At 39.5% G+C, this 14,698-nt stretch overlaps 1 protein-coding gene across 2 annotated transcripts in view; it reads left to right on the top strand.

Annotated features, from left to right (window-relative positions):
- Positions 1 to 5,978: 5,978 nt before the first annotated feature.
- The window catches only part of aqr (aquarius intron-binding spliceosomal factor), an 83,515-nt gene continuing 74,795 nt past the window's right edge, over positions 5,979 to 14,698 (top strand). Inside the window, exons 1-6 of one of the 2 annotated variants that reach the window (XM_072267038.1) lie at positions 5,979 to 6,057; positions 10,260 to 10,374; positions 11,493 to 11,549; positions 12,306 to 12,346; positions 14,428 to 14,463; positions 14,571 to 14,691. In XM_072267038.1, the coding sequence (XP_072123139.1) occupies positions 10,300 to 10,374; positions 11,493 to 11,549; positions 12,306 to 12,346; positions 14,428 to 14,463; positions 14,571 to 14,691 (330 nt within the window). In that variant the 5' untranslated portion in view covers positions 5,979 to 6,057; positions 10,260 to 10,299. The remainder of the gene's footprint in view (positions 6,058 to 10,259; positions 10,375 to 11,492; positions 11,550 to 12,305; positions 12,347 to 14,427; positions 14,464 to 14,570; positions 14,692 to 14,698) is intronic. The other variant, XM_072267030.1, reaches the window with a different exon arrangement.

Below are 14,698 nucleotides of genomic sequence, written 5' to 3' on the forward strand. Positions count from 1 at the left end.
CTAAAGTCTAAATTATTCTAATTATAAAGATTAGTTTCAATGGCATTTTTGCAACACGTTTTGCTTTTACTGTGTGACATTCAATTCTATTGTGGCTTTGTTTTTATACCTTTTATTCCAAAGTAAAGGCACAAATCAGGCTTTAATTTCAGTTTAAATGGCAGATTAATGGTTAAATTGATAAAATTGTTTTATTATTGTTACAAGTACTGAATTACAGTGAAAAACTTTGTTTTACATGCCATCCTTACAGATCATTTCATTCCAATATGGATTGAGATAGCACAGAGTAAAACAACAGTCAGAATACAGTGTTACAGTTAAAGTGCAATACATGTAGGTGATAAGGTGCAAGGTGAAATAGATTGTGAGGTCTAGAGTCCATTTTAGAAAGATAGAAAACCAACAGCACAATACAGGCACTTCGCCCCACAATGCTGTGCCGAACATACACTTACTTCAGAAATTACTTAGGGTTACCCATAGCCCTCTATTTTTCTAAGCTTTTTTATTGTACTAGGGGCGATTCAATTGTCTTATAACAGAGGAATAATGCATATTTGATGTCTGAGTGCATCTTGCACATTAATGTTAACATAATATGTTTTTGAAGATGCAGTCTTTGGATCTAGGCAACTAAGCAGAAGTAACATTTAACTATAAACTACTGTATTTTACTCTGATCATTGCTCAATTGCCTAGACTTATGGGACTCTGATCATTGCTTGGTTATCTAAGATTTCTGTAAAACATCTTCCACTTAAAGTACCAGTGAATTCTGAAACTGGTAAATATCTTCATTGGAACCTGGGCTTTAGAAAGGGTGTGCGTGTGTATGCACCGTAAGTCTGAATATTATTTCTGAATGTTGCTTGCCGTAATTGCCTAAGACTTTCTTGTCTTTTAGATTTTATTGCTTGGCACCTCCAATTGACATGAGGCAGAAAATGCTGTAACTTTTCAGCATTTGTAGACATTTCAGTTTGATGACCTTCCAGCAGAAGTGGGAAGTGATAGAGACAGACAAAATTTTTGATGGAGAGAAAGGTAAAAGTGGAGGAAATAACTACAGGGAAGGTTCTTGATAGGGTGTAATGCTGGAGACATGAAATGATGTAAGGGTTAATGAAGGGAGGCAAATGAAGAAACAAAAGTATGCATAAGAACTTAAGAAATAGGAGCAGGAGTAGGCCATCTGGCCCATCGAGCCTGCTCCACCATTCAATAAGGTCATGGCTGATCTGACCATGGACTCATCTCCACCTACCTGCCTTTTCCTCATAACCCTTAATTCCCCTACTATGCAAAAATCTATCCAACCTTGTCTTAAATATATTTACTGAGGTAGCCTCCACTGTTTCATTGGGCAGAGAATTCCACAGATTCACCACTCTGAGAAAAGCAGTTCCTCCTCATCTCCATCCTAAATCTACTCCCCCAATTTTTGAGGCTATGTCCCCTAGTTCTAGTCTCACCTACTAATGGAAACAACTTTCCTGCCTCTATCTTATCTACCCCTTTCATAATTTTATATGTTTCTATAAGATCTCCTCTCAGTCTTCTGAATTCCAGCACGTATAGTCCCAAGTGACTCAATCTCTCCTCATAGTCTTACCCTCTCAGCTGTGGAATCCTCCTGGTGAACCACCTCTGCAGCACCTCCAAAGCCAGTGTATCCTTCCTCAAGTAAGGAGACCAGAACTGCACGCAGTACTCCAGATGCGGCCTCACCAGTACCCTGTATAGTTGCAGCATAACCTCCCTGCTCTTAAATTCAATCCCTCTAGTAATGAAGGCCAACATTCCATTTGCCTGCTGTACCTGCAAACCAACCTTTTGTGATTCATGCACAAGCACTCCCAAGTCCCTCTGCACAGCAGCATGCTGCAATTTTTTATCATTTAAATACAATTTAAATAATTGATCTTCCATTTTTCCTTCCAAAGTGGATGACCTTGCATTTACCAACTTTGCATTCCATATGCCAGACCCTTGCCCACTCACCTAACCTATCTACAGTATATCTCTCTGCAGGATCTCCATATCCTGTGCACAATTTGCTTTTCCACTCAATTTAGTGTCATCAGAAAACTTAGATACACTACACTTGGTCCCCTTTCCAGATTGTTAATGTATATCATGAAAAGTTGTGGGGCCAGCACCAATTCCTGCGGCACATCACCAACCAGAAAAACACCCATGTATTCCAACTCTCTGCTTTCTGATGGTTAACCAATCCTCTGTCCATGCTAATACGTTACCCCCAACTCTATGCCTCCTTAACTTATGGATAAGTCTTTTATATGGCACCTTATCATAGATTTATCACCTTATCAAAATGCATGGATTTTGTAATTATAATAACTGAATTGTTCACTGGAATTATGGAAGTGAATGTTGGGTCTGGTAGGCTGTAATTTGCCTTGCTGCAAATGTAGTGTGGTTTCTTGAGGGTGAACTGCTTCATTAGGTCAATGCAGGGGGTGCAGGTTAGAGAGATGAGAATGGGAGTGTGGTGACTCTGTTTCACTGGTTACTTAAGTCAAGATACTCTGTTTCCTTTACTATCTTCTGCTGCAGAGAGGGTTTTACTAAGCTTAATTATGCAAAGGAAAGTCATATTTATTATAGCTGAACCCAAGGAAAAACAAATAAAATGCAAATATCTTTGAAGAAAAGCCTTATAGAGGGAAGAATTAAATACTCTGTTTTGAAAATAAATCCGGAACAAGGTTGAATTGATGGCAACAGAGAAACATGAAGAGGAGCCCTACAATGACAGGATGCAAGATTAATATGCACAACTTTTCAAATTTATTCTTGGTATCTGGATGTCACAGGAAAAGCTAGCATTTCGTTTGCATCCTTTATTACCTTTAGGAGGGCAGTGATGAGCTGTCTCACAATAAAAGGCTGGAGGAACTCCACTGCTCAGGCAGAATCAGTGGAGGGAGTGGACAGCTGACATTTCAGGTGGGGACGTCCTCAAAACTGGAAAGAAAGAGTAGAGATGGCCAGTATAAAAAGGTAGAGGGGGAATGATTTGGGTCAAGATCTGGCTGAGATAGTTGGATCCAGGTGAGGAGGGTGATAGCCAGGTGGGGGAGGGGGAAAGAGACCCAAGAAGCTGGGAGGTGATAGATGGAAGTGAAAAAAGGTTGAAGAAGATATGGAATCTGATAGGAGAGGTCAGTGGGAGGAATAGAGGGAAGTAGGAGAGGCGGGGAACCAGAAGGAGAAATGTGCGGTGATGCAGAGATGGAGAGGGTGGGGCTGAAGTAGATGAGCATGGGTTCAGTGGGTTAGGGGGACAACAAAAGGGACAGAGGAGGCTGGAAACTGGAGAAATTGATGTTCATGCCATCAGGTTGGAGACTACTAAGAAGATATGAGGCGCTATTCCTCTAATCTGTGCCTATTTTCAACCTGGCAATAGAGGAGGCTGTGGACAAACATGAGAATGGAAAGTGACATTAAAATGGCTACTAGTTGCCTTCATGCACTGCTGCAATCTCTCTGGTGAAGGTAGTCAAGCAGTTCTGTGGGGTAGGTTCCATCAGGATTTAGACACAGTGATAATGAAGGCATAATGCTATGTTTCCAATTCAAGACGCATGACTATTATACAGACAACGCAGTGGAACAGCCCAAGGTGTTTCCCATTACTACTCAACTCCAGGATGCTCTTTCCATCAGGTTTTCTAATACCAGATGTAAAGCGGGAGCTATTGGTTAGTCACTTTAAACAGTAGCAGACATTACATGATACAATTAAAGCCAACTTGCTACTTCCATTGTAGACAGAAAACAAACTTCATGCAGCCTGGTCATTCACAGTATTGTAGGGTGCAGCTCATGGACTTCACATCCCAGCAATGGTCTAAACCTGTAAAGATACAGAGAATGATCATATCAAGTTATATTGAAATTAAAGCTGATTTAATTAATCTGAAAGCTTGGTCTTAAATCTAAAAGGGAACTGTGGAAGTATAAAGACTGAGGTGGCTATAGTGGATTGGGAACTTACATTAAAAGCTATGACTATAAAAAAGCAAAGCTTAACAAATGTAGATTTGTCTAAGATAAAAATGTTATATCTGCCTTCAGAAAAGACAAAAAAATCTGTAAATAATGTACACCAAAAGGTTGAAAATGAATGAGGAGCAATTATTTGTCAGTGAAGAAAGAACATTGGAGAAACTAACAGGTGGGCCAATCCACTTGGCCCGGTGAGATGTATTCCAGACTGCTGTGGGATGCAAGGAATAAGATTGCTGGAGCTCTTACAGAAATTTTCAACTTTTCTCTAGAGATAATAGATGTATGAATTTAACAAATGAAGTAAGTAAATCATTGGAGAAGTTCGGAAAAGTGATTAATCTGCACTTGGAGGCTGAAATTAATCAAGAATAATTGGCATGGTTTTGTTAATGCTGTCTGACAAATCTGAATGATTTTTTTGAAATTGTTACTAAGCCTATCATAAAAGCTGTTTCAGTTGAACCTCGGTAACGCTTTCAACAAAGTCCAAAGGTAGATCATGAGCCCAGGTAATTGGAAAATAAAATAGATCCGAAATTGACTTAATAACAGGAGATAGGATGATGATCGAGGGCTTGTTTTGCATCTTGAAGCCGTGACCAGCGGCGTTGCACAAACACCAATGCCAGCTCTTTACTATTAATGTACGTTATCAGTCTGGATATAGGAAACACGATAAGTGAATTCACAGATGACATTAAAATTGTTTGTGTTGTTCACAGTGACGAGGGCAATCTTCAGCTGTAGAAAGCTATTAAGCAGTGCAGAAGATGGGCAGACTAATGGCAGATGGAACTTAATCCTGAAAAAAGTGATAGTATGTAAATTGGGAGGATTAATAAAGCTCAGAAATGCATACTGAATATGAAGATCCTAGAAAGTACTGAGGAACAGTGTTGTGTATTACATATTTCAGTAATATTTGCATAATCATATATAGATAGATATAGTTTGATTAAGCACTACTGTTCGTAATCATTCATTAAGTGATAGATACGTTATCACGGTCCTACGTGATACATAGCCGCTTCGGTTAAAATAAGACACGGAGTTAGACTTACATTTCGCACTCTCGTGTCATCCTTTGGGTTAGTTTAGTGTTCTGGGGTTTTCAAAACATAATAATTGGGATCTTGGTGCATCTGTCCAAGACTCCCTAAAGCACTAAAGGTAGTAACACGGTTAATTAAAGTGATTAAAAAAGCCACGTGGGATACTTGCCTTGATCCCCTGAATATAAGAACAGGAAGAGGGACCAGATAAATTGGATTATTTTTCCTTGGAGCACTGAAGGCTAAATTTATCAGTGTTATGGATAGAGTACAAAAAAACATGGATAAACTAGGCAGTGCGAAACTCCCACTCCCACCCACAAGTGGAGGAGGGCAAAATTTTAAGGTATGGGTTAGGAGACTTAGAGGGGACTTAAAGTAATGTTTTATTCCCGCCGGGACGGTCACTGAAATCTAGAACGTATTCCTCAGGGGCTAATGAAAGCAAGTTATCAGCACTACATTTAAAAAGCATTTGGAGGAGCACTTGAAACGCAGTGACATTGAAGGGCATAGACTCAGTGCTACGAAATGCTAGCATAATACAAATGAGCTGCAAATCTGCAAGGGTCTATTATTTTAAAAAAATTAACTTACACAAACCTAGATCTAACTCCTTAGAAAATAACCTTTACAGATTTTGTGAGGTTGAAAGCTGCCCAAGGAAATTGAAACAAGAAATATTTCTAAAATAAATTGACATTTCGAGTCAGAGTAATTTTTACATTCTGTCAAATGGTCAATATATAAAAGTAAAAACAAATTGAATTTATGCTGTTTTTCAATGGTCTTGACGGAACAACAAATTATCTGCTGGCGGAACGCAGCGATCTCAGGACACTGGGTGCCGCTCTGTTTTGTGCTCCGGAACGCAGTTTGGGTCGTTGTTTTCGGGGGTATTTTTGAGCAACTGGAACGGAAGTGCGAGGTGGTGGCGGACCAAGGCTGAAGCTGTAAATTGAATGTGAGTGGGTTCGTGATGGAGAGAGCTGAGCCGGGCCGGTGTGGGAAGAGCCTGGGACCCAGTGTGGGGTGGGGGCGGCGAGGGTTCCAGGACTTGGTTCGGGGGTGGTTGATGGTCGGAGTTTATTTGATGCCGTCCTCAATCGTTCATGTCCCTGGCCCCTTTACTACTTAGCTGAGAAGAACCTCGACCCTCGTCGGTTCAGTCCTCTCTCCGAGACCTCGACCTAGACCCAGATACCCAAAGTGGACGCAGTTCCGAGGAGGTGTCGCATTGTCGGGGGGATAGGCCTTAAAACCGGTGCTGCCTTTTAATATCATTGCTGATGTGTTCTGGTCTCAACTTCTATTTCGGGCTATTTCTCCATGAGTCTCTATTCCTCGATCTATCAAATATGTAAACCCCCCCCCCCAGTTTAATTACTGTTAATGATCTAGCTTCCACCACCTGCTGGGGCAGGGAATTCAGAACGTTCACCATCTTCTGCGAGAAGGAATTTCTACATTGATCAGTTTATAATAACCGGCCTTCCTTACTTTTTAGTTATGTCTCTTGTTCAAAACTCTTCGACGAGTGAAGATACCCCAATACCTGCTTTGTCAAACTCCCTTAGGATTTTACCCCTCATTCTTCTAAAATCTGAGAAATGCAGGTCCAAGCTAGGTATTTAGTCTCTCCTGGCAGGATAACCCTCTCATCCCAAGAATTAGTCTGGTGAATGTCCTACAGTGTTACTACATCAGATTTATAAGATAAAGGGGCCAAAACCATATTCAGTATTCCAGGTGAGGCCTCACCAACACCCTGTGCAATTGCGGCAAGCCTCCCTGTTTTTAATTCCAAACCCTTTGCAATGAAGGCCAAAATGAACTACTTTCTGGTATTTACTTGGTGATTCATGTACAAGAACTTCCCAACACTTTTGTGTCCCCCTTTCGTTACGATAACCTGCCATTTGATTTCTTTTACTGAAGTGTATGACCTCACACTTTGCCGTATTAAACCCTATTTGTCAATCTTTTGCCCATTCACTCAATCTATTTGTATCTCATTGTCAAATCACAGCACCTGTATCACAAAACATGTCCCCCACCTATTTTTGTTTCATAAGCAAATTTGGAAGCCTTCCATGTTGTTCCTTCCCCAAGTTGTTAACGAAACCAGTGGACAATTGCAAACCAGTAACTGATCCCTAGAGTATCTGCAAGTTATCTCCTTCCAGTCTGAAAAACAGCATTCTAACTCACTTCTTCTGATACCATCGGCTTTTAATTTATCCATCAGTTTCCTATGTGACCCTTTTCGTTGTTATGAAAATCCTGGTCTATGGCTACTCAGAAGGAGAAAAAATACCTGGGAAGGTACTGAGCTTCAGAGAAAGGAGCATCTGGAGATTGGTTATAAACTGCAGGAGACCACAATCTCTGTCTCAAGCAATGCACTCATTTGCAGTCCCTCTCCATTAGGATAACATGTCTTTTGATTTCTCTTACCAAAAATTCTAACACCATTCTAGCATCACTTCCCCTACCTGTAAGCTGGTCTGTAGATTCCGCATTGGGTTCTTCAGGGCAATAGATCAGGTATAAGAATGAGTTGTCCTTGGCCCCTAAAATCTGCCTTAAGAGAAGAAATGGAGTGTACATGCTGCCCTCCTGAAGGGTCCATCTTTTGGATGAGAAGTTAAACTGAGTCTGCTTTTTCAGTGGGATGTAAAATATTCCCATATTCTCAAGGAAAGTGAACTGGAAGAAGTTGCCTGGGTCTGCAAAAACTGTTGGTGCCATCTTTCCACAGTCGTCCTCTTGTCCCAATACAAAACAAAGCAAATTATCAGATTATTGTCACTTGAAGTAGACCATTACAATCTGCTGCAACACTGCCTCAGTGAGAAAAGATCAGCTGAAAGCTTCCAGAACTTACCCTCACCCATACAAGAGCAATCAAATAGGCTACAGCTGTCATGAAAATATTTTTCCATAAAATCATACTAAATATCAATACTAGGTTCATATGATATGGCTGTATTTTTCATGGCCACCCTGTTTGATTTGACAATGATTGTGCTGGAGGGTGAATTCATCTTTACACCATGAGGAATCTGCATGCAAGATGAGTGTAGTGTCAGGGATCAATCAAAATCACTGGAACAGAGACAACAGCAAATTGAGGACTTACCATTTGTGTGGAAGTGGAGACCTTTCCCTGAACAATCTGGCCAGTTGAAGATGGGCTGAGGGTAGCCTATTAGTTGAAATGACAGTTGTAACCTTCAGCAGGGGGAATAATCATCTTGTGAATTTTTGAATATGAAAATAGATTTGTTATAATAAACTGGAAGGTCATTTCACTTGTAACAGTGTTCCCTCCAATGATCATTCCTTTTCAAACTGACCCTTCTCTTCCTGATACTCCGCTTTGACCCTACAATCATGGTAAACTATGATTTCCTGTCACCAACCTCTCTTTTCTTTTCCTCTCTATAAGCATGTCCATGTTCCGCAGAATGCTAAGGTTGAATTCCTGTAGTAAAAGTGCCCAAATCAGTTTCAACTGATGTCCTAAATAACTATGGCCCAGTTAAACTGCAGGCTTTTTCCTTTGTGTGCAGACTTGGCAACACTATCTGACATCTAACTGGGTGGACTGCTCTTCTGACTCACATTTTACCTCCCCTTTTTTTTTGCCAGAAAATTACCCACAGCTGTTTTCTTTCATGCTCCCACAGCCTATGTCCAGAGTTGTCCAAATCACTCTGTCACCTCCTTGTTTTCATCACAACCTCTCTTCCCTACACTGTCTGACTCATCACAGTGCCTGACCAACTTCTTATATCGAATGAACAATGACTGCCTTGACAACTAAGTATTTGGAAGACCAGTCCATTGTTCAATATTTTTTAAATTGTAAGAGATTGCAAAATGTGGATGTTTGAGGTATTTGGGTGTCCTTGTATGCAAATTACTGAAAGCTTACGTATTAGTTCAGTAGACAGGAAGGCAAAGGCGATGTTGGACAAAGTGGGGTAAATTATGAGGGTATTGGGCAGGAACTAAGAAGAGTTAATTGGGAACACCTTTTCTCTGGTAAGTCCACAACAGACATGTGGAGGGTGTTTAAAGATCAATTGCACAGAGTACAGGAAAGGTATGTTCCTCTTAGAAGGAAGGTCAGGTATGGAAAGATAAGAACCTTGGATGTCCAGAGAGGTTAAAAAAAAGGGAAAATATGTACATTTGGAAGTTAGGATCAAGCAAAACACATTAGCAGAATTAAGAAGCCGGAAAAGAACTAAAGTGAATTAGGAAAGCTGGGGAGGGGTGGGTGCGTGGAAAGTTCTTGGCAAGTAGGATTAAGGTGAACCCTAAAGTATTCAATTCATACATCAAGAGGATAACTAGGGAGTGGGTGAGACCACCCAAGAATAAGAGGGTTTTGCTTTGATGTGGAGAATGTGACTGAGGTACTTAATGAGTACTTTGGTTCAGTATTTACTGAGGAAAAGGACATGGAGGACCAGGAGATCAGTGCTGAGTGTATAAATATGTTAGGGTGCTTAGTGGTCAAAGAAGAGGAAGTGTTGGGCTTCTTATTGAGTACTAAGGTAGATAAGTCCCAACGGCCTTACCCCAAGTGATTGAAGGAGATGAGACTAACTTGTTGTGCCCTTGACCAGTATCTCTTTGTCCTCTCTTAGGCTAAGGCAAAGTCCCAGAGGACTGGTGAGTAGCTAATGTTGTACCTGTATTTAAGAAGGGAACAAGGGAAAATCCTGGGAACCAGAGACCGGTGAGTCTCAAGTCAGTTGTGGGGAAATTGCTGGAGAAAATTCTTAGGGATAGCATATATGAGCATTTGGAGACCCATGGCCTAATTAGGGAGAGCCAGCATGGGTTTGTGCAGGGTATGTCATGTCATAACAACTTGATTGAGTTTTTGACAAGGTCGTTAGAGAGGTTGATGGCAAATTGAAGGAAATTTCCAATTGTTTACATAATTTTACAAATAAATATTGTTGAGATACAAAACAATGAAAACCCTTCAATAAATTGAAACGATCTGGATTTATTTGATCTTTTCATCTTCAGAGAGCAAAAATATAGATATTCTATTTATGTAGTTATACTAAGAATGTGTTATACAAAAATGTTTTTATATTCTTACCAATATTAAATTTTAATAATATGTAACATTTGTTTTAGCAGTTGTAAATCTCAAAGTAAGCTAATAAATAAACAAAAAATGGAAGCTGTGCCACAAGGAAAGAAAATGGTTGCACCTACTATATCTCAGATAAATGCTGAATATGTCACTCAGGTAAGGAGTGTGAGATGTGCAGAATACTATAGGTTTTGTCAGCTTTCTCACGATTTAATGATTGAGAACAATTAGATCTTTTTCATTGTGGGTTTATTCAGAATATGGGATAGTAGTTTTTTTTGAGTATGTGTGCAGAATTGTGGTCCAGAATTGTGAACAGCAACATTTGTGGGTACTACACATACAATTTCAATATAAAAAGAAACAACAATAATGAAAAATCAAGAACTTGTTCCAAGGCACATGAATTCTAGGATTTTTTTGATCCTGGTATTCTGACGCATCCAGTGCACCACATGTGGAGGCCTTCACTGTGTCATCCAATGCATGTCTTACATCCATGTCTGACACATCACTTGGGTCTTTCCAACAGACATTTGTCAGACCTCATTGTGATTACTAAATAAGAGGGTCCTGCTTGAACATGGATCAGGCCTTGGAATTTGGCAGTGGGTACTTGCCTCATGAAAGTCTATTTGCTATCCATTAGGCCACACCTCACCTACTGCTATACTCACCTCCCCACCGAACTCCATTAACCACTCCTGATTCCTGTTCAGCAGTATTTCCTATCTGCTGCTCCTCCTTCCACCTCTTCTCAAGCAGAACATCTCCAGATCAACAGTTCCACTTGACCTAACCCTTGAGACTTTGAGCCTTACGCTCCCATCTCCCAACATGAAGCAAAAGCTGATTGGTGACCAAAATATATAAGGTTTTGAGCATTGCACCATTTTACAGCTGAGGCCCTCAAATGAAGAGTTTGTTGGTCCAACGTGATGCGAACACTGAGTTAGCCCTTTTTTCCAAGAACTGTATATTTCCAGGTCTATTGTATGTGCACACCAGATTTTCTCTTGTTGGACCTTATTGTGAGAGGTCCACATGCTGTTAACATCAATCACATCAACATTAAGTCTTTTTATGCTGACTTTGGAGAACTTTGTGTTTTGATCACTGGAGTTTCAACTGTCCAGTTTAATTAATTTAGTGCCTGTGCTGTTTGACTTTATAATGAAAGGCATACTAAAAATGTTCATATTTCTATCAAACCAGTTTGCAGTAAGCAGTGCTATGGATGTGTTTATAATATTTTCATACCTTTGTATTTTCAGTTATCAAATAGATACTGGGCACCTCATGTGAAGAAAAAACTAACATTTGATTCAAAGGTACTCCTCACTTAGTTTCTTCTTCAGTTCCAAACACATGCATCAGAATGTTTTGAAATGGGATAGCACCAACTAAGTAGAGGATTTGTTACCTCTGATTCATAACCAATAGAACATGGACAAAAACTGTGTTTATATTTGGGCAGTGTTAAATAATTAGATATGTTGTATAACCATAGATTATTATAGTAAACCTCCAATAATCTGGCACCCTTGAGATTTTACTAGTCTTACAGATTTTCCAAACATTTGGATGTTACTCCTATTACTAACAAAGCACACTTAGAATGAACTTTTTTGCGTATTACGTAAAAGGGTGAGCCTAAGGGATTTGAAGGGAACAGGAAGCATACAATTGCTCTAGACCCTGACTCTGGCTACCACCTTGTGTTCCAAACCTGATGTTTCAAACGCCAGCCCTGGCTTCAACTGCACACTTGACCCCATTCCATTTCATGGCCCTGACCACACTTCAGAACCCTGATGTTGCCTGCACACCCAGCTCACATTCTGGACTAATGAGTGAACCAGATTCTGGATCATCAAGCTCTGTGAGCAAGTTTGTGCTTTACCGTAGTATGCAGTCCATCAGTAACACAGCCACCATTGCACTGCAATATCTGAATTCTAATCTGGTTGGACTACATGGTAACTGAACAGTTTGAACTAGTCTCACAAAATGAAGATTTTATAATGAGAAATTACAAAAACATCAGCTCATTCTGTATTTTTCCCTTTTTTCCTCTGTTGCTAAAGGTCATTGAAGATGTCTATGAGAAAGAAATTGTAAAGACAAAGTAAGTTATTACCTGTTTGTGTGAAGTATCTTTTCCTTGTGCAATTTGTATATATATTATATATCTTCAAAATCTACAAGCATATTACTTATTGTCACAAACCACTTTTCACATTGTCAAAATTGTTGCATTTAGCAGGATAAAATGCTGATTTTTTTTCTAGCTGCCCTTGAGCATTCAGACATACTTACAGAAGTCCCAGTCTGAACATGTACTACTAAAATGTTTTAGATTCCACCTAGTCATGCTGGGGAGTCAGTAGTCAGATTTTGCACTGGGTCAGGTGTGGTGTGAGATCTAAGAGTATTCATCTTGTGGAAGTCAAATCCGGATAAAGTCACTTAAAGACTGTTCCTGCTCAGTCCACCAACCAACTGGCAGTTCCTCTTGCAGGGTAGATATAGTTGCTCACATACACCCACACAGGACAGGCTGGAGCCGGTCTTATCTATGTGCAGGACAGTACAAAGAGACAAGGACCTTGAAGCACTAACTGGCTAACTACAAGAAGAAATATTGCTCAGCATTTAATAGCAAGATTAGCACATCTGTTGATTATCAGCGGTTTCTTGCAGAAAAACGGGCTGCTATGCTTAACAGACTGTATTAACCCTTTACATATGTCATCAATCTCATTGGAGATCCTTGGATTGAGATCCTGAGGAAACAAGTTATTATTTCTAGTGTTTAATTTCAGTTGAATGCTTTGATGTGTTCCTATAATTTTTTTTTCATAATTTTATTTGCATCAATTTAAATGTTCAAAAGTGTATGAATATCAGAAAAGGGAGCAGGGCCTTACCGCTACAGTACTTGTGAGCTTACTGTCCAAATTCTGGGTACAGTTGGTTAAGGAGATTAATTCTCCAATTCTGCTCCAGGTGAGGACAGTGGGCAGGAGCCATGAAAGACAAATCCTGGTTGTAGGTCAGGGCCAGGAAGATCTTCCCCCATGTTTTTACAATGGAATATAATCAATTTTATTGTTACACCTCATGGTCCATTTAAATATAATGCTTGAAATGCTCAACAGTTCTGCTCTCCCTACTGACAAAAACAGAATTACAACTTGATCTTTCATCAGATTATGTTTCATCTTTCCATAATCTGTAATATGATGCTTTTATGGAAATGGACAAGAGCAGGTTTATGTGAATGATCCTGGGAACTAAAGGGTTAAGGAAGTGTCGCAAGGCTCTGGACCTGTACTCACTGGAGTTTAGAAGAATGAAGGGAGATCTCATTGAAACCTATAGGATATTGAAAGGCCGAGATGGAGTTGACATGGTAAGGATGCTTCCTATAGTGGTAGGGTCTAGGACAGAGTCTAGAGAGATGTCCGTTTAGAACAGTGATGGAGGAATTTCATCAGCCATTGGGTGGTGAGGTCTTTGGGCATACTTAAAGCAAACGGTGGTTCTTGATTAATGAGCGTGTCAAGGAAAAGACAGGAAAATGGGTTACAGGAAGATGGGCTGAATAATTCTGTTCCTATGTTTTATGGTCTTATTTATTTGTTTTAATACCAGGTGTCCCCTTTAAACAATGAGTTCGAGAGAAATTAAATGAATTTCTACCTTTTACTTAACTAACAGGGCAAGATGGGAGATAATTGATATTGCCAAATAACCATAAGACAAGTTTAGCAGCTTGCACATTTCTATGAGAATTTAAACCATGGCACCAAAATGCACCACCCATTCTTCTGATTTCGGATATCAGATAGAGATATGAGTGAATCGTGCATCTTATGTTTCATGAAATCCAATTCTTTTCTATTGAAAAGCCACATTAAAGTATATTGTCTTTTGGCTGACCAGAAAGTAAAAGATATAAATTTTTGAAGTGGGATTTAATTCAGTATTATTTATCTGAATTTGAAGAGAAATTAAGGATTTAAATGACTTTATTCTTAACCACTTAGCATTTCATATGTTCAGAGAAGGTAAATGAAATGTTTCTTTGGGCGCTTGGAAAATTTGAATCTGGGACTTTGTAAATTTTGGTAATCATGAGAGTGAGGCTAAAGAAGCATGTTTATAAATTATAAATTTCTTGAATATTTGCTTTTTTTCCCCCAGATTTGCCATTAGAAAAATTATGCTGCTTGAATTCAGGTACTTTTTTGTTGTTTTAGATTTTTCTTTTTCAAGTGTTTAACATGCTTGCACCATTTCTAAAACCCTTAATCATCCAATTTGTTCTTCTTTTACAAAATGGACAGCCAGTATCTAGAGAACTATCTCTGGCCAAATTACTCCCCTGCTGTATCCAGTAACGCTTACCTAATGTCCATTTGCTGTATGGTAAATGAAAAGTTTCGAGAAAACGTTCCTGCGTGGGAGGTAAGAG

Source organism: Mobula birostris, chromosome 1 (assembly GCF_030028105.1).
Source record: "Mobula birostris isolate sMobBir1 chromosome 1, sMobBir1.hap1, whole genome shotgun sequence".
Classification (NCBI taxonomy): domain Eukaryota; kingdom Metazoa; phylum Chordata; class Chondrichthyes; order Myliobatiformes; family Myliobatidae; genus Mobula; species Mobula birostris.